General features: G+C 54.2%; 1 protein-coding gene across 2 annotated transcripts in view; it reads right to left on the bottom strand.

Annotated features, from left to right (window-relative positions):
* Window positions 1–21,041, bottom strand: part of EPHB2 (EPH receptor B2) — a 138,775-nt gene extending 117,734 nt beyond the window's left edge. For both annotated transcript variants that reach the window (XM_030017856.2, XM_030017857.2), the window contains exon 1: window positions 20,829–21,041. In XM_030017856.2, the coding sequence (XP_029873716.1) occupies window positions 20,829–20,913 (85 nt within the window). In that variant the 5' untranslated portion in view covers window positions 20,914–21,041. The remainder of the gene's footprint in view (window positions 1–20,828) is intronic.
* Window positions 21,042–22,611: the final 1,570 nt, after the last annotated feature.

The following is a 22,611-nucleotide window of genomic DNA, read 5'->3' as shown; positions in this document are numbered from 1 at the left end:
AATTAACAAGCCTTCCTCCAGGCTGGTACTAGCAGATGAGGCAGAAGACACTCCTTAATCTGCTGGATAAAGCAAAAGATGGGCAGGTTTTCCATACCTTGAGTCATGACTGTAGCTGGTTTATTTTTATTTTGATACTCCTTCAGCTGTGGACACCAGAAATGGACCCAGCATCCAGGACCCAGCATCACAAGGAAAGGATAAACCGATATGACCTGGCTCACCTAGCAAGGACCTGATTAGCTCTTTCACTCCAGGGCAATGCATTTCAAAGTTTTTTTCAGGGCCAGAGATTTCCTGGTTAGCATCTCCTGTCCCACAGCTGTGGACCACACTTCCTGCTTTCAGGTATTCCATGGCCATACTCAGACACACTTTTGTTCCCCTGATGCACCAACTTGTCTCAGGTGTAACCAACCCATCCTCTCCAGTCTTTATTACTGTCCTAACACTGGTCCTTGCTGTAGACAGGAATCTCATTAGCAATGCTGCCCAAAAAGTGATGATGACACACTTAAGAGTATTTTCCTATGAGCAGCCAATTCCAAGCCCCTTCAGGACATGCCTGTAAATCCACATCTTGGTGGAGCACCATGGGAACCCCCCCATACTCCTAACACTGCTGAATTGCATGTAAATGGCTTGAAACCCCTGTTTACCCCTGCAACAACCCTTAGGGTGATTCATCCGTCCCCCAGTTTGAAAGCACCAAAGTGCTGCCCACATGCTTTTCTCCATGCTAAAGCACTGCGTAGCACACATCTCCATCTTCACAGCCAGCCTGAGCAAGAAGGTATGTCCTCAGGGGAGCTTTGTGTCCCATGATAATAAAAAGCAAGTCCTGCTGCTGCCCTCTTCCCCCGAACCCCACACCCTCACCCCACATCTCCACCGGCAGAGCAGAGAACGGACAACCCCCCTCAAAGAGCATTGCTGTGAGCTTGGTTTTTTCCTTGGTGTGCATCCTCCATCAGGTTTCAGAGCTGGCTGTTCCATCTTACAAGAGCCTCCCTGGCTGCCTGTGAGCCTTGTGGGGACCACGCATGCTGGCTGCAGGACCCGGCCCTCCCCAGCATCCTGACCACCCGCCATCGGGTGAGCCTCCGCCTCACTCCCGGAGGCTTTTATTAGAAACACACAGTCACGAAACATTGCAAGTGGAATCCATTACACAGCATTTAGTACGTATCATTTGTATTTCACAGCCAGCAATCTTTCTGATTTTACAGGGAAATGGCTATTAAAAACCCCACTGCGGCCGATGGGAAGGAACGGGTGTGCCAGGTGGCAGCAGGGATGGAGGGAGCATTTCCAGGTCCGGGATGGACCTGCTCCCATGTCTGGACATCTTTCATAGCCACAGCCTCTCCTGTCACATCCTCCACTTGCGAGATGCTGTTGGTGTGCAGGAGAAGACGCCTCTGCTGTCTGCAAATAATTCACCCCATCTGACTCAGGTGCTTTCTGAAGCTGGGATATGATTGCAAATTATTACTCCAAGGAAAGAGAAACTGAAGCACTCCAGCGTTTAGTTTAGCATCACTCCTGTGAGGTATTGTGGATGTCTGCAGACATTTCTAGTTCGTGCACAGCAGGACTGTTGTGAACCATACCTTAGAGATAAACCAACTCATGGATTACCTACTCTCCTACCTCCTCCTAGGTGCTTTGTTCCCCAGACCTCCAGGACAGGATCTCGGGAGCAGGGGGTATCCATGGCCAAAGGGGATCATCACCACTGGGGCAATGCTATTCATGTAGTACCAACATTTGGGGTAGGGTAAGTAGAGAATAAAAAACAAAGACATAGTTTAAAACCTGAACCTGGCCATTCCCAGAAAGATGCAATTTCCTAAAGAAAAGACTGAAAGGAATGAAGAGAAAACACAGATTTCACCCATGCCCAGCTAAGCAGAAAGCATCTCATCCCACAAAACAAGAACAGCAAGTGACTCCAGGATGGGCATCTTCACCCAGGAGAGACCTTTTCAAAATATAAATTGTGTACTGGGAGGTTCAAGTAGGATATTAAAAGATTATTTAGGACATTGCTTCCTCAGGAGGGCTGTATAGCCCTGAGGCAGGCCACCAGAGAGGTGGGGGATCTCCAGCACTGGGGGTTTTCAGGACTTGACTGGGAAAAACCACAGCCACCCTGATCACTGCTACAACTGCAGCAGGGGGACGTTAGGGACAGGGACACCAGAGCTGGACGTCTACTGTGATCAAAGATGGAGATGCCTTGTTTTACTGATGGAGTTGAAAAATCTTGTTCTCCTAGAAGGTGAGCAGACATAGCAGGACCCCGAATCAATTGCCCAGTACAACAACTCCTGTGTAATGATGCAAGCCACTATCTCATCCAGACCTCCATTTGCCACCCCACTGCTCCCTTCTTCTGGCAAGTGGAGCTACAACACGGAGCTCTGAATTTTGCCCCCAGGAAGGCTGGCTGGAAACACAGGCTGGGAAATATTCTCATACATCATCCAGACCTATCTCCACATTAACCATCCAAGGGAACTAGGACACCCCATCCCACTGACACCACAACCCCTTCTGCCTACTCCAAGATGCCCATCTGTTTAGTATTATAACTTATTTGGTGGGGGGGAAAAATAGCATTGCTTTCTCTTTATTGTGTTTTGGAGAAAAAATCGCACAGATGCACAAAGATGGCAAGGCATGAGTAAGGCAGGGTCTCCCTGGTCTAACACCAGGCTCATCGATATAAATCAGAAACATGCTCAGAGTATGAAATGGTGCAATGACACATGTGATGGAAAGCCAACACGTGATGGACACAGAGTCAACAACGACCCAGCTCTCACCACCAGATTTCTGCTTCTCACACTGCCTGGAAACACTGGTGCCTTGTACCTGTCAATATCTGTCATTGTTATGCTATATCATACCCTGTGATCGGCGAGGACAGGCTCGTTATATAATTTTAATGTATAAAGTGCATTAAAGATCCCAAGGTCTACAATTTCGGACCTCATAATGACACAGAAAGAGGACTGAATCACTGGACTGGAAGCATGTAATTGCCCCAGCACTGATGATCACAGCCTGTGTTGGCCAAAGGGAGGACAGGCCAAACCTGAAATGGTTTTGCCCATTGCTCCAAATCCATTAATTTCCCAAATCTCAGAAAATTCACAAGCAGAGTCAACCAGGAAACAGGAGTGAAAAGTACAAATGAAAATCAGAGGGGTTTTGGACAAGATGATCTTGGGAGATCCCTTCCAACCCAAACCATTCTATGATTCTATGACTCAAAAAAAAGTTTAAACAACTTTTTTTTTTTTTTTTTTTTTAAAGGCTACAATTTGACAGGCGAGGAAGATAACAACTTCATCCAAAACTAACCTCAGAGTAACAAAGCGCTGGTGACGACCGCACATACAAAGGCAATACATGAGAAATGGAAGGAGAGTAAATGAACAACTCGTATTTTATTGTGACTGGCATGAAGTGAAGCAAATAAATACAGGAAACCTATGGAAAAGCCATGTCTGGCATGGCTGAAGGCAAGAAAAAGTTATGGTGGTGTTCTTCTTTTGAGCACATAGACAAAATGCTAAGTAAACATGTTAAAATTCACAGAAACATAGAAAAAAGCATTGACAATGCCCAGGAATGGAGATCTGGAGATCCCATCACCTTTCTGGGCCCTGCTTCGCCTCTGCACCATTTTCACAGCAATTTCTGGGGGCTGGTTTTTGTTTTGGGGTTTTTTTTTTGCCCTACATGCAATCAGAGCTTCCCTTGCTGCAGTTCTTTTTAACAGTTTGTGAAGGATGGCCATGGTCAGCCAGTCTGTGTCTTTATTAGGAAAGTAGGATGTTAATTCCATAGCCCTCAGGAGGACAGGGCTGCTTCCTCCCGTTAGTAATACAGGATTCCTTAGCTCATACATAACTAATGACCCAGGGACCGTCTGGCTGTAATTCTCTTAAAAATCACACACACCATTTGCAAGCGTCTAGCAAATAACTAAGACTTTGGCCACAGCTGGAACAGATGCGTCAAGACCATGCAGTGACCAAACAACTTGGCTCTTTTCTACTCGGCCAATGGCCTCGTGGAGGTGGGAGAAGCCACAGCCATTGTTTATCTTCATTTCTGGGCTTTTCATTATGACATTTTCATAAACAAGCCCAAGGAACCATGGCCACATGAAATTCCTGTATGACACCTCCACAACAGGTTGAAAAATCAAATTCTGGGACTAGCCATTAACATCAAATTGGAAGAAAACCACAAGAAAGCTCCACAGCCTGGTTCCAGTACTGGTCAATGTTTACATGAGTAACTGGGCAGTGGAGCAAACCTACACAGCTCTTTCCAGCACCGTGTTTCCAGAGAGTATCCCCATCTCCTTTGCCAAGGGGGAGAGAGACGAGGCCAGAGCACTTTGGAAGGCAGGAGGAGACTTTAAAAAGATCTTTATCACTTGCAACAGCACCCTGAGGAAAAGACGATGCAGATCCATGAGCCCCACCATCCAGTGGAGAGCACGAGGCAGGGGACAACTTCTGACTGAGAAGTATCAGAGCTCGTAACACTTCAGGGACTGGGATGGGGAGAGGGAGAATTAAGAAAATCAAACATATTTCACAGTGACAGACTCAACAGAGTTCAAGAACTAGCAAGCAAGAGCCCATGAGGGGACACCTGGGAGAAGAAGAAAGCTGGTAAGTGCTTGAAGACACTAATGCAGAAGCATCTCAGTGCAGAAGAAGGATCACGTTTAGTAGATGCACTAGGATTATAACACGATGAAATTGTGGGCATTCAAGGTCTTGCTCAGTCTGAAAACACTTCTGGGAAAATAATGAAAAAGCTGATGTAATTCAAATCATAAAGAATTAAAGAACAGGAGTATAATTAGCACCAGTCAACATACTTCTACAGGAAACAGGTCTTGTCAAACAAATCTGATTTCATTCTTCACTGAGATTACAAGTTTGATTGGTGAGAGTAACTGTGTACAAGGCAGGAGGCTTTCTGACTACTGAAACCAGGAGGCGTGACAGCAGCACGGGGGAGCAGAGCCAGCCGTGCCAGTGACAGCCCAGCCGTTGCCTGGGCGTACAACTCCATATCACCAAAAACATGCTCAAGGGATTAAAAGCTGATTAGCTGGCAGATTCCAAGTAATAGTTCCCAGCATTGGACCTCAGTGGGCTCTGCAGGAACCAGCCCCAGGTTCATTTTTGTCTTACAGTCAGCACGATGGGGAGGGATGAAGTAAACCAATGCTGAGGTATCTAATGCTCTTCCAGGCTCGCAGAGCATCCTCAGGTAAAGGATATAGGACTCACCTCCCTTGGCGTTTGCCATATGAAAAAATAATGCTTCCACTTTAATGCAGCTGTTAATTTTCTACAGATAGTAGTGACAAAGAGAAAAGGGCCTCCAAGGACAAGCCAGATGATCTAAAACAGCCATCCCAGGCAGGTGGACTGAATTGCCCTCTGCAGGATACTAAGGGAGGGGGTCTTGCTAACAGCTTACATTAGAAACCCCACTTTTGTACTGGCGATTAAATTGACCAAATCATCTTCAAAAGAAAGCTGGGGGCGGGGGGGGGGGGGCGGGGCACAATCCTTAAAATAAATTAAACTCTGCTAGGAAAAGCACTGGAAAGTATGGTCTCCTCCAGCAAATGCCCCTTGAGCTGGTGTGGCTCGGCAGATGTAAGCACCAGCCAGCAAAAACTCCAGATGGTCCCAGTGACATGGTGGCACCGATCAGGGATAGCCCCCTGTGCCTGGCTCTGGCACAGCAGCACGGATGCTTTTCCCACCAAACAGACGTTCGCTGTGTGTGAAACAACGGGACGGCTTCAGTCCTCTTCCAAGCAGGCAGGTGTCACTGAGAGGACTGCCATCACAGCCAGGACCTCCTTGGAACCAGGAGGATTTGGGCTAAGTCTGGGTGCACAAACAAATGATAACTTTGCTCTTCCTTCCCCTCCATTGCTAGGAGAGCAGGAGCATAACCATGGTTTTACGTTTCCAGGAGACATGACTGTCCCAGGCAGGAGCATCTATGAGGTCCCATAGATGAACTGCACCAAGACACAACTGAGGTGTGCACAGACTTGCCTCAAGGATGCAGCAGCCAGGACAAGCAACATCCTCAGCACCACCCGCATCCATCCGTTCCCTGCCCCGTGGCTCCCCAAAGGGTGAACAACAAAACTCAAAGCAGCCCAAGGAAGTCCCACAGATGGTATTAAACCAGGAGCTCTTCCATGGCAGGCATCACACATGAAGGTGAGGGTGAAGGTGAAGGTGAGAGCATACCCATAGATAGAAAAGAGACCAGCTGGTGCCCAGCCCGAGCTTTAGGATTTTCAACAGCTTTTGGGAACTTGCTCAAGCTGCAGCAGAGACAAGACAGGCCTGAGATGTGCTGGGAAATGCAAGAGGAAGAGTCCCAGGTCCTTGCCTGCCCCAAGGTCAGGGAAAACTCTCCAGCACCCCAGCAAACAGCAAATCCATACAGAAAAAGCCCTCAGCAATGAGGAGGGAGCAGCTGCTGTTGTCAGTGCCTTCTGGGCTTGTCACGGCTGCCTCTTACCCCCTGCCTCCCCAGCCAAATCCTCTGACATCCAACACCGCCTCTGCCAAGCCAGGCCAGTTGGGTTCCCCCACTAATGCAAGCAGAAAAGCCATCCTTTGGGGGCTCCTTTAAAGCAGTGCCCCCCCCCCCCAAAAGAGTTAGTCAAAGTAAATGCCAGACCCATTAAGAGCAAAGGACCTCACAGCCAACAGAGGAATGCTTGGGCTTGATGGACTGTTTATAGAGTCTTTTATAGGAAGGATGGGTAACCTAATCCCAACTACAACATTTTTTATGCTGTTCTATGAGGGTTCAGCTGTGATTAAACTGTTGGCACAGTCCCATGGCACATAAAACCATGGAGACCAGCAAGTCTCATCTCCGCCGGAGCCCTGCAAATGCAAGCAGCAAAACTATTTCAAGCATTAAAGGCTGGCAAGCCCTGCCGTGGGCCATCCCCAGTCACACCTCCAATGGGCCTCGCTATCTTCAGAGACCAAAATAAAAGCAACTTGGCAGTCGCTGCACTGATCTCTAGTGAATATTTACCCCTGCTGCAGTCCAGAGCAGGGCAAAGGATAACCACCCCTCCAGGACTGTTTTTGGGTCCCAGAAGCTGGGTGCAGGAGATGCAACTGCTCTTGCAAAGATGTGCTTTCAGCAGTGGGCTGCAATGTCCTTCTCCCCTAGAAGCAGTACCAGGACCAGCATGGGACCCTCCACCACCCTCCTAAGACACTGGATAAATCCCAGAGCAACATTTTCTGAGCTGTTAAAACACTCGATTTTGAGCCAACCCCACTAAACGAAGATGATCCAAGTTGTGTGTCCCCACTGTCTCTACCAGGCTGCCACTCCATGCCTGGAGCAGAGACCGTGGTCCCCACCATGGGCAAAGCCCTCCCAGGAACCAGCCTCCGGGGGGAGGACATCCAAACACCTCCACTTGGCTCAAGCAGATGTTGACCCAGGAAACCATGCCCACCTGGGACAAACCACCCCCCGGGGTGCTCTAATTTGACTGTCTGAGAAGAAAATAAAGATTTGGAGGGGGAGATATTGGAAAAGCCGTTTTCTCCAAGCCCAGGCTTGGCACAGGGTCACACCAAACTCACGCTGGAGGACAGGCTTGTGCAGCAAAGCCAAGCCTCCCCTCCAGACCCTCAGCTTAACTTGAAAGTGGAAAAGAGTGCGGGGTGTGGGGCAGGAATCGCCTCTGCTGCAACGCATCGATGGGGACTGTACATGGGAGGTGCATCCTTGGAGCAGGACCGCTCAATGTCAAACTGGCAGGGTCTCCCTCAGCCCCGCTGGTGGGTGGGATTTCTTCAGGCAATTTGAACATGATGTTTGTTTCATTTATTGTTATAGAATTGGAACAGAACCAAGGCTTTTTTTTTTTTTTTTTTGGCTTTGTTGACTCATCCATCAGTTTGTCTGGTCACCCTCATGATACTCCCTGGCATGATGCATCATCTCCTTCATTGCAGGTGGGCTCCCAACACTTACGTTAGCCCATGGCCATGCAAGGTGGCCTCTCAGAGTTAAAGCTCTGGAGCACAATGAGCACAAGAACCTACCACCGATTTCAAACCCTTCTTCTGCATCAAATAAAAGACACCACCACCTCAGAAACCCTGCCTTGAGCATCCCCAGCCACAGCAGCCAGGAGAGGCATGTGTCCCTCAGTGCACAGCTGGGCTTTTTAAGTGGGATGGGACTTTCCCAGCAGTTTTATTTTAGTCCTGCGCAAGCATACAACACATTACTGCCGCCGAAGGAAAGGATACCCTGCAGTCCTTTCAGATGCTACCACCTGAGCCCGTCCACCCATGGGGTTTCTTCTTCCAGCACATGTAGCACAGACCCTGATGCACCATGCACAGGGCGATGGGCACCTTGATGGAAGCACTACAGGGTGGGCATGCCACCATGGCTTGATGAGCTGCCGGCACCCCCGGGAGACCCACAGCAGGGGCCAAGCCCTTCTCCACCCCTCTGGCCACTGAGCAATTTGAGGCTGGTGGACGACACACCCAGGGCTGACCTCACAAATCCCTTTTTTTTTTTCCCCTTTTCCCTCTGTAGCCCACACACCGAGGACCTCCCAAACGCACGGTAAAATGCCGAGTCAGCTTTCCAAGGGCTCAGCACCCACAAGCAGGAGCTCAGGTCATATTTAGGCCACCCAAATTACAGGGCAAGACTTCTCCTTGAGGGTGACCTGCTTCGCTTCCCCCAGCACAAAGCCATATGGGCAGCCCCTGCCACCCCATCCAGCACACCACGGGGACATGAGGGCTCCACCAGTCCCTCCTGTTGGTCCCCAAACGTGCCACTCCCAAACCTACCACAGCCCCTGGCAGTATCCCCTAGGTATCCCTTACTGTCCAGTCCAAAATTCAAAGCTCCCCCCCTGCAGCCCCACCTTTTCCTACAGAGAAACATATGCAAACTGGGACCAGCAAAGCAGTGCTGCGGGACCCAGCCCGGAAAGGCTGTACTTCACCCTCAGCCCTGCAGATCAGCAAGGATGGGCTTCTGCAATGCCGAGGGATGAAAGTAAACACCAGGGACGACCCGGCTCACCCAGCTTTTGGCACATGCCCATGTGCCCCACACATGCACACCCGTGAGCCGTGTCCCACCAGGATGGGGACAGACACTTGCTCAGCCCCAGTGCTTGGCCCAGAGGGACCAGCCTGGATGCACTCCCCGGCAAAGCCTTACTTGCATGTGTCTCCTCCTCCTGCCTGTCCTGTGACTTGCCATAAAGCAGTGGAGCCCAGGAGACCTCCCCAGGCACTGCTCAACCCAAGGAGGAGCATCGGCAACCTCCTGGAGCGGTGCAAGGTTTAGCCAAATCCAGGAACAGAGACCAGACGACAAATGGGAGCAGCTGCCAGTAAATTCAGCGTTTCCAGGGGATCTGTGTTTATCAAAAGCTGTCGCTCTCTAGCCAGAACAGGTGTCAGTCACAGCAAAATCTCGTGGCAGCTATTCAATCTGAAGGCACAAGAGTTTGACATCAGACCAAAAAAAAAAAAAAAAAAAAAAAGCATCGTTAGCAACTTCTCTGCTCTCCGTCTTGCCTACAGCCTTGGAAAAAGAAAGGTGAAGAGCCAAAAGGAGGAGGAGAAAATCAGGTGTATCAGACACTGGCTCTGTGCAGCAGCAGCACAGCCACCCGAAGCAGGCATCTCCCCATCACCAGGTGATGCTCAGAGCAGATCTGCCCCCCCCCCCATGACAGAGCCATATCATGATCATCAACCAGCTGCCACGGGTGGACTCAAAGCAGCACCCACCTACCCTAGGACACTCCATCACACACCTGAGCTGGCCTCATCCCACCCGCAGACTTGCTAGCTGCCTGCTGCCTGGAGATTTACACTGAGTGCGACACAGAGCAGACCTTGCACTGCCTGTTCAACACTTTCCACTAGCCAGACACCAACCCCTACTAATGCTGCCAACATCCTAATTAGCACCTTTCCTGTGCCTGCCCTGCTCCCGACTGCTCTGCATCTGTCTGAGGACTCTCTTTGAGGTTCCCCAAAGGTAGAGCAGACAAATGGGGACAAGTCCCGGAGATGCTCAGCACCCCTTCCCCTCCAGAGCAGCTAGCACAGCCTGCTCCTCCAGCCCACTCCAGCACCCCACTGCACTGCTATGCGTCTGCCATCAAGGGATTTCCACACAGCATCATGCACACTTCTGTGTTTATCCTTTCCGCGCCTCCAGAACGGTGCTAACATGCACCAAGGATGGAAGAAGCCCAGGAGGGTCCTTGTTACACAGGGACTATCCATCCCTCTGCAAGGTGGGTAAAAGGAGCAGGGCTTTGTCCCAGTTTTGGCATGGACAGGGCGGCTCCATGCTCTGTCCGAGGAATGCATTTGCCCAACCTGGCTGGAAACTGTCCCTCGTGGGGCTGCTCTGCTCTGCCTGCCTCGACCCACGCCCTCGCTGCCACATCATCACACCCTGTGCCAGGCAGGAGCAAGCTCTGAGGGGCAGACATCTCCATCCCACCACTCGGCATGCTCCAGCACTGGGCAATTAATACCCTTCCACCAGCCATTCCCCACGTCCAGGCACTGGCTGCTCTCTGCTCCCGAGGGAAAGACAAAAAACCACAACACCGGCTTGTTTTCCCTCCTGGAGCTGTGTCCGTTTCTACGCCAGAGCAGCAAGGAAGGCACGTGCCTGCTCGCATTTAACACGCAGGTGCTCTCTCAGCATGCACACAGGCAGCTTGCGCGCTGGGGCATGCATACAAAGGCTGGGGACAAGCACACAAAACCAGCACTCAGCCACCTGCAAGGGCATTCCGCAAGCAACCTTGGAGGTGACAGGGATCCTGCAGGAGAGATCTGCAGGAAATGCTTTCCCCAAAGCTGGCATGCCACAATTAACTCTCTGCAGCCTGACCAGCCCCCCTCCCTGCAAGCAAAGCACTCCAGCCAGCTCGTACACCTTGTTTTATTTTATCCGTGCTGCCCCCAGTTCACGCATTTTTCCTGCTCGCTTTGTCCCCTGATACCAGACAGGCTTAAAAGTAAAACAAGGCAAAGATTTATTAAGTGAGGCTCACCGTAAAGGTTTCCGAGTTGCCGTTGTGGAGCCTGGAAACGGGATTACAAGCAAAGCAAATCATGAAACGCGACTGCAACCTCTGCACGGTGAGATGTGACCCCTCGTGCTCCAGCCCATCTCGCACCCAAGCATGTGGCGTGCACCAGCTGGGGCAGCTGCCCAGCCAGCTCACACCCGCTCACCACCGCACAAACCTCTCCATGACGGCCCAGGGCTTCTTCAACCTCCCTGCTGCTGCAACCAACTCATTTAGCTGGCCCGACCCTGATCTTCAGCAGACTTTCTACCATACCTTGCCTCAAACCAGCTGCACATGTATTTGTCAGTCCAGAGCACACCTAGCTCTTATTCATGACCACAAACAGCTTCTTCAGGCACATCCTCAGAATAGGTGGTAGATATGGGATAAAGGCATTGTCCCCAGGCATGTCCTAGGACCAAGCCCTCTTCCTGGGTCAGACTGGTGAGTCCCATCACCCCTACCTAACAGCTCAAACACTGGCCGTACAAAAAGCTGAGCCTGCAAGAACGAGATGCATCTCGTGAGAGAAAGGCTTGAAGCCAGACTCACAGAGGCAGCACCTTGTCCATACCCCGGGAGAATGAGCTACAGAGTCATGGGAAGCAGGAGCAGGGGAGGATGCTGCCAGCTACCTCACCAGCTATGGCCACCGGCCCATGCCTGGGGGGAGTGAACAGTGGATGCAGGCAGATACAGGTCCTGGTAGGACACACGCACCAGTCTCTTGGGTGAAAGCAACCACACACCTGGAGGTATCTGAGCAGCCTGTTCCTGCCCAGTTTGCCCTCAGACACATTATGCCCAACCCTCTAGTCTCAGCGATCAACCCAAGCCAAAGCACTTGTGTTCAGTGGCCACCCCGCATGAACGAGTGGCCTCCTGGGAGGCTCAGAAAAGCAGGATCTCCTCTGGAGGCTGAAGACCATCCAAGGACTCCCTGTCCCCTGCTCCAAGACAGAGTGCTCCAATCAGTCCTCCCTTGCCCTGAGAGACTCTGGGATAGGAAGAACCTGTATTGCCACACCATGGCGCATGGGATACTTCTCATACACAGCCTCTCACGGCCCCTGTGCACCAGGGGTCCTGCATCCCTCTGCTGAAGTTGTCCAGGCTCACAGAGGGTCTGGACAGAGGGTCCGGAGGGTCCAGCCCCTGTTTGACCCTCCTCGCCCTCCCTGGCTCTCCCCTGCCTCTGCCTCACAGCAGCAGAGCAGTGCTGCAACAGCCTCCCCCAACAAGGGTCCCTGCAAGCCACGGTGAGGACGTGCAACCAGAGCTCACCAGGCTCTGGCAGGGCCCCAAACACTTTGGGGACGTGTTTTGGGACCTGGGGCAACACCTCCCATGGAGCGGGACTTGTTTCAGCCTGCTGCCGGGCAGACGGACCCCAGATAAGCCTGGCCCAGCTGGGCGCAGGCAGCGAGCTGCTCGCTGTGCGATAACCATCGCCTGGGACACAGCTCGTCCTTCAGTCCACTGACGACCAGGTGTCCCAGTGGCCCCCAAAGCCTGGGTGGGAGCAGAGGGGAACTGAGCCCTTTGCGGCCAGCCCAGCCACTTCCCCCTCCCCTCCCATGCTGGGGGCTCAGCAGCCAGCCGCAGGCTGCCCAGGAGCCTAGCCGCGGAGCCCATTGTTCCCTTTGTCTGGCCTTTTGAGCACGAGCCCGCGCGGCTCAAGGCGTCCCCTCCGCCGTGGGGATGTTCACATGCTCGGCCGCGCTCGCCATCCCCCGACCCGCTCAGCCGGCGGGCGAGGGGCCGAGCACCTCCCCTAAACCCAGCCTTCGCCCCCTCCAGATGAACCCAGGGCTGCGGGTAGCTCCTTTCCTCCCCCAGCTCCAACTAGATGCTCTTGCCCTCCGAAACGCCAAGGAGGGCAAAGGCATGCGCCAACAGGCATTTTCCAGCGGACCTCACCCTTGTCCGGCCACCCTGCCAAAATCAAGAGCCTGCATAAGGCTGGAAGGTGTTTCCGCACCCGTAGGGTCCACCATCATGGCCAAGGTGAGGAGCACCCGGAGCGATGTGGACACCCCCAGCACTTTGCCTTGGAAGCTGCAGATGGTCTTGAAAGCCAAGCTGGGAGCTGGCAGGCGATGGGGCTCCCACTACGCATGGGCATCCAGCATCAGAGCCTGGAGAAGATGCCTTAGCCTTTGGGACAGACCTCAATTACCACATCCACCACAGGAGGCTGAGCCAAAGGTACTCCTGGTTTCCCTCCCACCTCCAGCAGCGTACCAGGGGGACACTCAGGGGGGAGGTGCAGAAAGCACCCCACTTTCTGCAGCCCAGCATCAAGGGCTTCCTGATGCCCCTGGTACCAAGGACGGGCAGGGGTGGGCTTCGCTGTGCCCAACGCACCCCTGCTTCCAACCCTCCATCGCTCTTGGTTTTAAACCTGCTGCTTGAGAACTCAAGAGCGAGTGAAAAAATATAAAATAATGAATCGTCACCCCTTCATCACCCTGTTCTTCACACCTCCCGTGGTCCGATGCACCGCTGTGCCCCGCCCCCGCAAGCTGCATCTTTCCTGAAGCCCCCCCGCCCCTGTACCTCTCCTGTACAAGCATCTTCACCCTCCTTTCCCAGCCTTTCCCAGTTCTGAGTTGATGCTTTCAAAGAGCCATCCACAATGACTTTAAGATCTCTTTCTTAAAATGCTAATAAGTAATTTAAAGACTGCCACTGTGTATGCATGGGTTTAGGGTAATTTTTTCCATGTGAATCTCTTTTCATTCATCACTGACTACATTTAATCTGCCACTTTATAGCCTGGTTATCCAGTGTCATGAGATCCTTTTACAATATTTTAAAGACAACTGTTGTTTTTATCATCCTGAATAATTTTGTATAATCTGCAAACTTTCTTGCCTTCGAGTTCCCACCCCTTTCTGGTGCGTTTATAAATACGTCGCACAGCGCAAGCCTCACGCTGACCCCCGTCCAGTAGGAAAACTGACTCTTTGTTTCCCCCTCTTTAAGCAGATTTTAATCCATAAGAGAGCCCTTCCTCTAAAATTACTGTTCTGGAGTCTCCTGGATCACCCAGGGAGCTCTTCTTAAAGGATGCTTGTCCCATTTGCTCTGGTCCAAATATTCGATTTACCAATTTGTTTTAAAATATAAGCTCTTCTGCCACAACTTCAGGGCAGTCTCTCAGCCCTGCCCTGGGAAGGAAAGCTCCTTGGCACGAGTCCCCTTGGCCACGGCCATTTGGGGGGACACTGAAGTCGTTCCCCATCTCCCCAAGTGTTCCATCCTGGTTGGGTTTAACCTCCCGATTCTCATTTGTTGAGGGGCAACTTGGAGGGATAATTCATTTCTTCTCACAAGTTATTTTTCAAACTCCTCTCAGCCTGCCATATACGGTTTTACATTCTCCACGCCTCAGTTTCTGATTTTTTTCTATTTTTCCCTTTTAGATACTTTCTGAAGAACATCTTTTTACCTCTGGTGACCTCCTTCAATTTGCCATTTAATCAAGATTTTTTTTTTTTTTAAAAACCCATACATTAAACGGACGTGTGTGTTTATTCGGAGCTTTAATATCATTTCCTACATCACGTGCAAGTATTTCACTATTTTAGCTGCTCCCTTTGGCTAGATCCCTCATTTTGCCTTACTTACAAAATGTTACTGTGTAGTATTTTTAAGTGCTGGTCATTTTACGGATGCGATGGTCTGCCTCTAAGAGAGGTAAGGTGGAAAGAACAAAATTTATTAGACCGACTGATAAAGCTTCACCAACTTTTGGAGCTCACCAGCCCCTTCTCGTGCCGCCCGGGAGACTGAACCTGCTCCTATGGAGCCGGCCCCATGCCTTGCACCACATCGCACGTGATGCTCAGGTCTAAATCAAGAGATCCTCCTCTCATGCGCTCTCCAAAGAGCTGCGATTACTCACAGTCACTAAAACTATAATTTCTGAATAACGCCCCTATGTGACATTTACGGAGGCAGGGACCATCCACAATTACAGCTGTGCTTTCTGCCCTTGTGGCCCATTTCATGTCCCTGAACGTTTGGCAATCGGTGCTGCAAGTCGCGTCAGAGGGGTAGCAGAGACCTAATGCTGCTCCCTTCATCCCCAAGCACAGAAATTCAGAGAGGGGCGGACGGCACGGCATGATCCTCACTTACTCCTTTGCCTTCACCCTGCTTTGCACAGTGGGAGGGCCGGCACACCCCGCACAGCCACCCCTGTGCCTGCACCCTGGCACAAATCACCATCCATCCAGCACATTCCTGAAACACCCGATATTGATATAAAGTCGGTATTGATATATCGCTGCACACCCCCTCCGGGGCACCTCTCCTTCCTCACACCCTCCTAGCTGCCACCTCCCAGCCCCTGAGGGGTCCATGCCCACTTCCAGCATCCCCAGTGATACCCCCTGTGCTCCCCGCATCACTGGGTACCAGCCAGGGCAGAGCCCCCTCCTGACTCCCCCCCCCAGGCGCTGCCTCTCCCTCCCGCCTGGCACCGCACGTCAGCACCTTATCGCAGGAGGCCCTGACGTTACCCCCTTATCTAACGGCTGAACTTTTGCCTCCGAAGATCTCCCCGCTACCCCCATCCCAACACGATCCAACGGGCAGCCACACTTCGTTCCGGCGTCTCTGCAAACCAGAAGCCAGGTTTGGGAGGGATTGCAAACCAGGATGGGAGCCGATGGGGGGGTCTTTCTTGGTAAAAAAGGACTTTCTGCAGGATGGGAAGCTCCCGGACAGACCCACACACAAGCACCCATCTCAGCAGGGTCGGTCTGTTGGCAGCAGGTGCGTGTTGGGGCAGCAGCGGTGGGCTCAGACTCTCGTTTATCACAGCTCAAGCTATACTCGCACAAAAGCACTCGGGCCTCAGGAGGTATCTCAGCATCCAATATCTACCCAGCTCCTCAGGCAGGTTTCACAGCCCCGCTGGTGCCCACCCCTCTTCACAGCCAGCTCAGGTATGTATACACAAACGGCCACTGACTAGTGCAGGCAGATCCTTAGCCCATCTGCAAAGGAGACTGCTGCTTCCATCCTTGGGCGACAGCTCCAAAACCCCTTGACAGCACCTCCACAGCCACGTATGTCCCCTTGGCACCCACAGATCCCTCTGTAGGGTGTCACAAGGAGCTGGGGGACATTGGTGGCCACGCAGCTCCGAGCCCTTGTCCCCTACAGCTCCGTCCTCTTGGCATCTCCCTCCAGCATCTGCTCCCTCAGCTTTTATCATCCAGAGTAGCTGGAAATACAGCATGGATCGGGAGCAACTGCTGCTCCCGCCCAGGTAAAGCAGAGGAGCAGAGTGGCAATGGCAGCTACACAGACGTTTAAATCAGGCACCAATTTATTTGGTCTCCAAAAGGAGTTTTCCCTGCCTCTGCCCCAGTAATGTAAAGGGCAGGCGGGTGCAAGGAATGCACCTCGTCAAATATTAACGCAGGAAATAGGGCTGGAGAGGGGAGGGAGCAACAGGGAGACAGGCAGCACACGACTGACCCGAAACCACCGTCTCTGCTCCGCACCTCAGTCCCATTTGTCAAAAATTCATTTCCAGCCTGGACTCAGGACAGCATTTGCAGATCTGGAGTTCAAACACACATAGGGTGGATCGGCTTCTTGACAGATCCTCTGTTTTTCCCTGCACCTGCTGCTCTGCCGCCAGTGGCGTGTGCTGGGCTTACCGGGATGGTCCCGCAGCTCCGATGGTCCTGGCACACCCCATGCACACGCCACCTCCCTGGAGCACCGAGGTCAAAGCAACTGCTCTGGCATGACTCGTAACCTCGGTGGGATGGCTAAATTCTTCCTCCACTGAGACCACAAAGCCGGATGCAACAAGGCACAGACCAAGCCCTGTGTTCCCTGGCATCCCCCTGCACTGCCCTGGGCCTGGAGGAGGCTGTGGAGGTGCTCAGCAGTGTCACGATCATGTGTCAAGAGAGGTGACTATATTTTAACAATAAAGTAAGTCATAGCATACGTAAAATACAATATACTGCATCTTATGTACATGTGTGCAATATAATAAATGCGTAATGTATATTGTGTACATTATAATACATTATTAACTATGTAGGACAAAAAAGGTCCTGTCTCCAGCTTACTCAGAGGATGGGCACGGGTGTTCGTGTCCAGCACCTCAGCCACAGCGTGCCCCAGGGATGCCCACCCCGGGAGAGAACACGGCCCTCCCATCCCAGCATCCCTCTCCAAGCCCAAGACCGGACTCAGGATCGCGACCACCTGGCACAGAAGGATGCTCAACATCGAGTCCCCTCACCCATGATGCCGCCTCCCAGCAAGACTCATGCCAGGCAATTCTCCCTCACCCATCAGAGCCCGTCGCTGCCTCCATGCTGCCGGCTCCCGGGCTGCCTGCACCCTCACAGATATTAGGGCCATCTCGTTTCTTCTTTTGCATTTTTTGGCACACGGCTGGCTTTCCTCCAGCCCTCGGGAAACTTGCCAGCACCTCAAGGTTTATGAAAAGTTAACTCCAACGGGGTGAAGAGCGCCTTCAGGTTTCCCCCCCCCCGCCTCCTCGCACGCGAGTTAGCCGGGCTGTTGATTTTAAAATACCTAAGTGCCCTTCCCAGCTCCCCCCAAAAATACCTCGGAAGTATCAGTACTCCAGATACACGTGCAGCATATGCCAGCAGGAATACAAAGAGGAGCCGTTAGTGATAGCAGCACTGTTACCAACCAGTGTGGGATCCAGACCCTTCCAGGACTCCTTTGTTCTTGACTTTCTGGTTTTGTTTTTTTAAAAAAAAACACACAAAAAAAACTTTCCTTTTATAAGCCTGAACTTTCTCAGCTGCAGATACGTTACCTTGCAACTGCCTTAACAACTGTATGCAATTCTTAACCTCTGCTTTATGTATGTTGTCATCCACCTCCCTGTTTTCCATATTGATTTATGTTTTATGTTCTTTTCACATTTCCTTTTAACAGAGCCAGTTTTAACCAAACAGCCTTTCCTCCCGAGCCCAAGACATGTATTCTGCTGGCCAGTGAGTAATCAACTTCCAATTTTCATGCACACTCCTGTTTATATTTCCTTCCCTATCGGCTTTGTTTCTAATTAAGGTTTGTTAAATGCAAGTGAATATATAGCGTACAGAGAAATATAAAGCATGTAGATAAATAAACACCACACACACATGCACACTGACTAAGGCTGCGCTTTCAACCACGGATCCCAAAGCACTTTGTCATGTTCATTAACAAAACCTCGCGGCTCCCTTGGGAAAGATGCTTGTATTATTTTACGCCTTGTAATTAGGAAAACTGAGGCACAGAGGAGACAAGTGAAATTACCAGCATTACAGAAAAGCTCTGTAGCAGAGCTGAAAACAGGACTCAGGAGACAGGATCCCTGGGCAAATAACCATAACGCGTTCTTCCCCTGAACGAGCCTTTTTCGCCCCCATTTTGGCCCTGGGAATTTGCCAGAGCTGCTGATGGCAGTGCAGAGGGCATCACCACCACGGAGGTGCCCTGTGGCCAGGGTGATGTGGTAGGGTCCAGCCACCACCTCCTTGGCCAGCAGCTGCTGTTGGGTCAGTCTGCCCACACCAACGGGGCCCAGAGCACCCAGAGACACAGATGGAAGCTGCGTCCAAGCATCCCAGGGAGCCCCGGGAAGAGGCAGCTCCCAAAGGGGAGGAAGGAGCAGAGGTGCGACCGGGGAGCTGCGTCCTGCACGCTTTTGCCTTGCCAGCTCTCCAGAAGCCTTTGCAAGGAGGGAAAGGCTGGGACACGGTAGTTGGTTGCCTGCATCGGCACTGCAAGCCACCATCGCAACCCCGTAACACACAGGAGGCAACACCAGGGGCGCGGGGGGAACCCCACTGAACCCAAATCAATGCGTTCAGCTCCAGATGGCGATGGTCGCTGGAAGCATAGTGCAGGGCGCCCATTGACCATCTTCCTGGGAGCGTCCCCATCCATGGAGGAGCACACCTTACGGTGATCGCCTTGGGTGGGTGAAACCCCCTGCCAGCGCTGGCCACCCCTGCATCCCCAGACATATCTTCCCCATCCCTTGGGATGAGCCCAGGCACTCATGCATCCAGTCCCCGCTGCTGCTGCCGTGACAGTGGGAAGGTCACCCACGTCTTCAAGCGTGCAAGAGCCCCGGGAGCCGGTCACCGATCCCCCAGCACCACCCGGCAGCTCCTGTCAACATGTGGGAAGGGCAGGGCAGGGTGGAGATGTCACCTTGCCCCTGCACAAGGCGCCCGGCTCCCTCCCCTGCCATAGTCAGCAGCGTTGGCTCTGCACGGCCAAGCCCACTCGGGCCCCGCTGGCCAAGCACAAACCCCATTGTAAGTGTCAACGCCATCAGCTGATCAGGCCAGATGTCCCACGTGGACACGTATGCTCCCACAAACACGCTCATCACCTCAACCCTCCCCTCCCCATAATTAAAAACATACTGGGCTCATTTGAATAGCAGAGCTGGCTAGCGCTCTCCACTGCAACGTAAATAGTCCTATTTATGCCAAGCTCCCATATTGTAAATATCACGATGTATAGCTGGCCAACATATGAGTCATCTCCCAAAACTCCAACTTAATAAATGGTGCCTCATCTATGTTCCAGACAAACACCGTCCATGCAGCTCCCACCGCCCCGGTGCCTCCACGCCCAAGGCCAGCAGCGGCCGCCCAGCCTGCCCGCCAGCCCAGCGAAGCTGGGGGGACAGCAGAGCCACCCGGCCCCTCACCAGCTCGGACACAGCCCTCCCGGGATGGGCATCCCGTGGACCGCGCTGCTCCGGGATGAGCCGCTTTTTGGTCTGACACCTTGCTCTCACCTCTGCCCAGCCCAGTTCTCCGGCGCTTCCCGGGGCACCCGTGCAGCGGGTGGGCTGGAGGGAGGCAGGCATGGCTGAGATGGGCTTGGGAGCAGGAAGAAGAGTCCCCCCTTGCCTAGACTCCACCACTGGGCTCCCGCCCAGCACCTTCCCCGCACAGCCAGCCCCGCAGGAGCTCCCCACCTGCCGCCAGGCTCTGCTTTGTCTGAGAACCGGGGGGAACTCGGCGGGGAGCCCAGCTCCTCCCGGGGACGCCGGGAAAGCCACGCCACCAACGGGGAGCCGGCCATGAGCTCCAGGATGCCGGCAAGGCCTTGTTGAGGTGCGCCCCAAAGCCTCTCCCAGCCGCCGGCAGCGGGCACGGCGTGGCAAAGCCCGGGCATCCCTAGGAGAGAGGCTCCGCGGTACCCAACCAGCACCGGGGGACCTGCTGCGGGGGGGGGGGGGGCCGGGGTGCCGGCGAGGGATGCCCACCTTGGCGAAGGGATGGCGGAGAGAAGGGCAACGCAGGGATCGGGAGGGTCTGGGGACGAGGCGGGGGGGGGGGGGGGGGACACGGACGACGACACGCGAGGGGCCCCCAGCTCCGCACCGGGCTCCGGCGGCAACACCTCCAGCCGGGGCAGCACTTCCCCAAAACTTCGCCTCCCCTCCAGCGCTGCGGAGGGGGTGCGGCGGAGGGGGGGGGGGGGGGGGGGACCGAGTGCCACCCCCCCAAAAGGAAAAAGGGAGAAAAGACCCCCAAAAATAAACGCCGGAGGGGGGCTCGCCCTGCCCCAGAAGGGCCCCCGCCCCCCGCGAGCCCCCCCTTACCTTCCACGGCGGCGAGCAGGGGCAGCAGGGCGAGGGGCAGGCAGCAGAGCCACAGCGGCCCCATGGTGCGCGCCGGGCCGGACATCAGAGGCGGCGCGGCCGGCGCTCCATGGAGGCGGCGGGGGAGCGGCGGCGGCGGCGGAGCGCAGAGCCGAGCCCCCTCGCTGGGGCCGCCGCCGGCGCGGGCACGGCCGCGGGCACGGAGCGCACCGCCGGCCCCGCCGCCGCGGCCGGGCCGAGCCACCGCCGCCGCCGCGCGGGGGAGCGCCCCGCGCCGCCCGCCCCGCCCCGGGGCGCCGCGCTGCCGGCGGGGGCGGCGGGCGGCGGGCGGCGGCGGCGGGCGGGCGGCGGCGGGGCGGGGGGCGGCGGGGGGCCGGCGGCGCGGCGGGGGGCGGCGGGCGGGCGGCGGGCGGCGGCTCCCCCCGCCCGCCGATGGTTTCTCCCGGAGCTGTCGATCATCCAGAGAAAGCCGTGATTTCAGCCCAAATCTTCCTCGCCGGGGTTGACTGCGCGCCGCAAAAACCGGGGAGAGGGGCGGGGGCGGGGGGGGGGCGTCCCGGAGGGATGCCCCCGCCTCCGCCTTTCCCACCGCCCGCCGCCCCGCTCCGGCCCGGCGGCCCCGGGCCGAGCATCCCTCCATCCGGGGGTGCGCCCGCCTGGCCCTCGCCCCCCCGCCGGGGCGGGCGTGGGGTGTCCCGGGGAGAGGGGCGGGGGGGGGCGAAGGCGGTGGAGGAGAGCGCGGGCTGCGGGCAGGGCCCAGGGACATGTCCAGCAGGACAAAAAAAACCCGGGAGTTGGGAAAAATCCGTGGCTTGTTGCTGGCAGGCTCCGGGCAGCCCTGACCCCCCCTGGAGTCAACCCAGGAGGAGTTGCCTCATTTCCCGCGTGGGGCAGTTGTGAGCTCGCATCGGCTGGGGTCAAGCAGGACTTTCCCAGAAGGTGCAAGCTGAGACCCAGCTCCACCTCTCCCCCACATCACCCAACAGCCCTGACTTCCCCCTGTGCCTGGGAGCCAAATCTGCCCTTTGGGCACCTCATGAGCCAAACCCTCGTCAGGACATGTGTGACTGTTACCAGGACTGTTTGCCCCAGGAGGTCCCCTCTGCCACCACCCTGAGATCTCCTCCTCACCCCATCCAGCCTGCTAGCATCCACTTTGCACCCAGCAGTGCCCCTCTGCTCACCTCCCATAGCTGTGCCCCTGTTTCTTCTGGCTGGGAAGGAGGGTCTAATGCATCCTGCAGAAAGCACGCATGTGTCCTGGAGGATCTTCTCAGGGAAGGTCACACCCTGCCTGTGGAGCTCTACATGAGCTACGCAAGGTTCATAGGCCAAGAGCTGAAGAGCCACTGGACTGCCAGGATGGATCCCTACCCTTCAACTCATCGAAGCATCTAAGGCACTGAAAAAACAGGCCTGGCTCACTGCGCTCTTCCTTCCCTTTGCTGCACCAGCAGCTTGAATGTCTTGGGTTTCCTGCCTTGACCCATGGCAGGTGACTCATTTCTTGCCAACCACAGGTGTGTTTGGAGGAGGTCAAGGGTCCCTGATGATGTTGGCCATATGCGTGAGCCAAATGGGCTTCCCCAACTCCATGTGGCCAACTACAGGCTCTGATCCCTTTGGGAGCTCATTTCACTGCAGATGTTACTGGTCATACAGGCTGGCCCCACATTCAATGCAGCAGCCTCCAGAGAATCTTCCGGCCCAGGTCCATAGTCTGTGAAGAAGCTTTCGTCTTTAGTGCCTCGTTAAGGTTCACTTTTGCATGGCAAGTGCCCAA

The sequence above is a fragment of the Aquila chrysaetos genome, chromosome 6 (genome assembly GCF_900496995.4).
Source record: "Aquila chrysaetos chrysaetos chromosome 6, bAquChr1.4, whole genome shotgun sequence".
Lineage (NCBI taxonomy): Eukaryota > Metazoa > Chordata > Aves > Accipitriformes > Accipitridae > Aquila > Aquila chrysaetos.
Note: the sequence above shows the minus strand (reverse complement) of the source record. Positions and strands in the feature narration are given on the sequence as shown.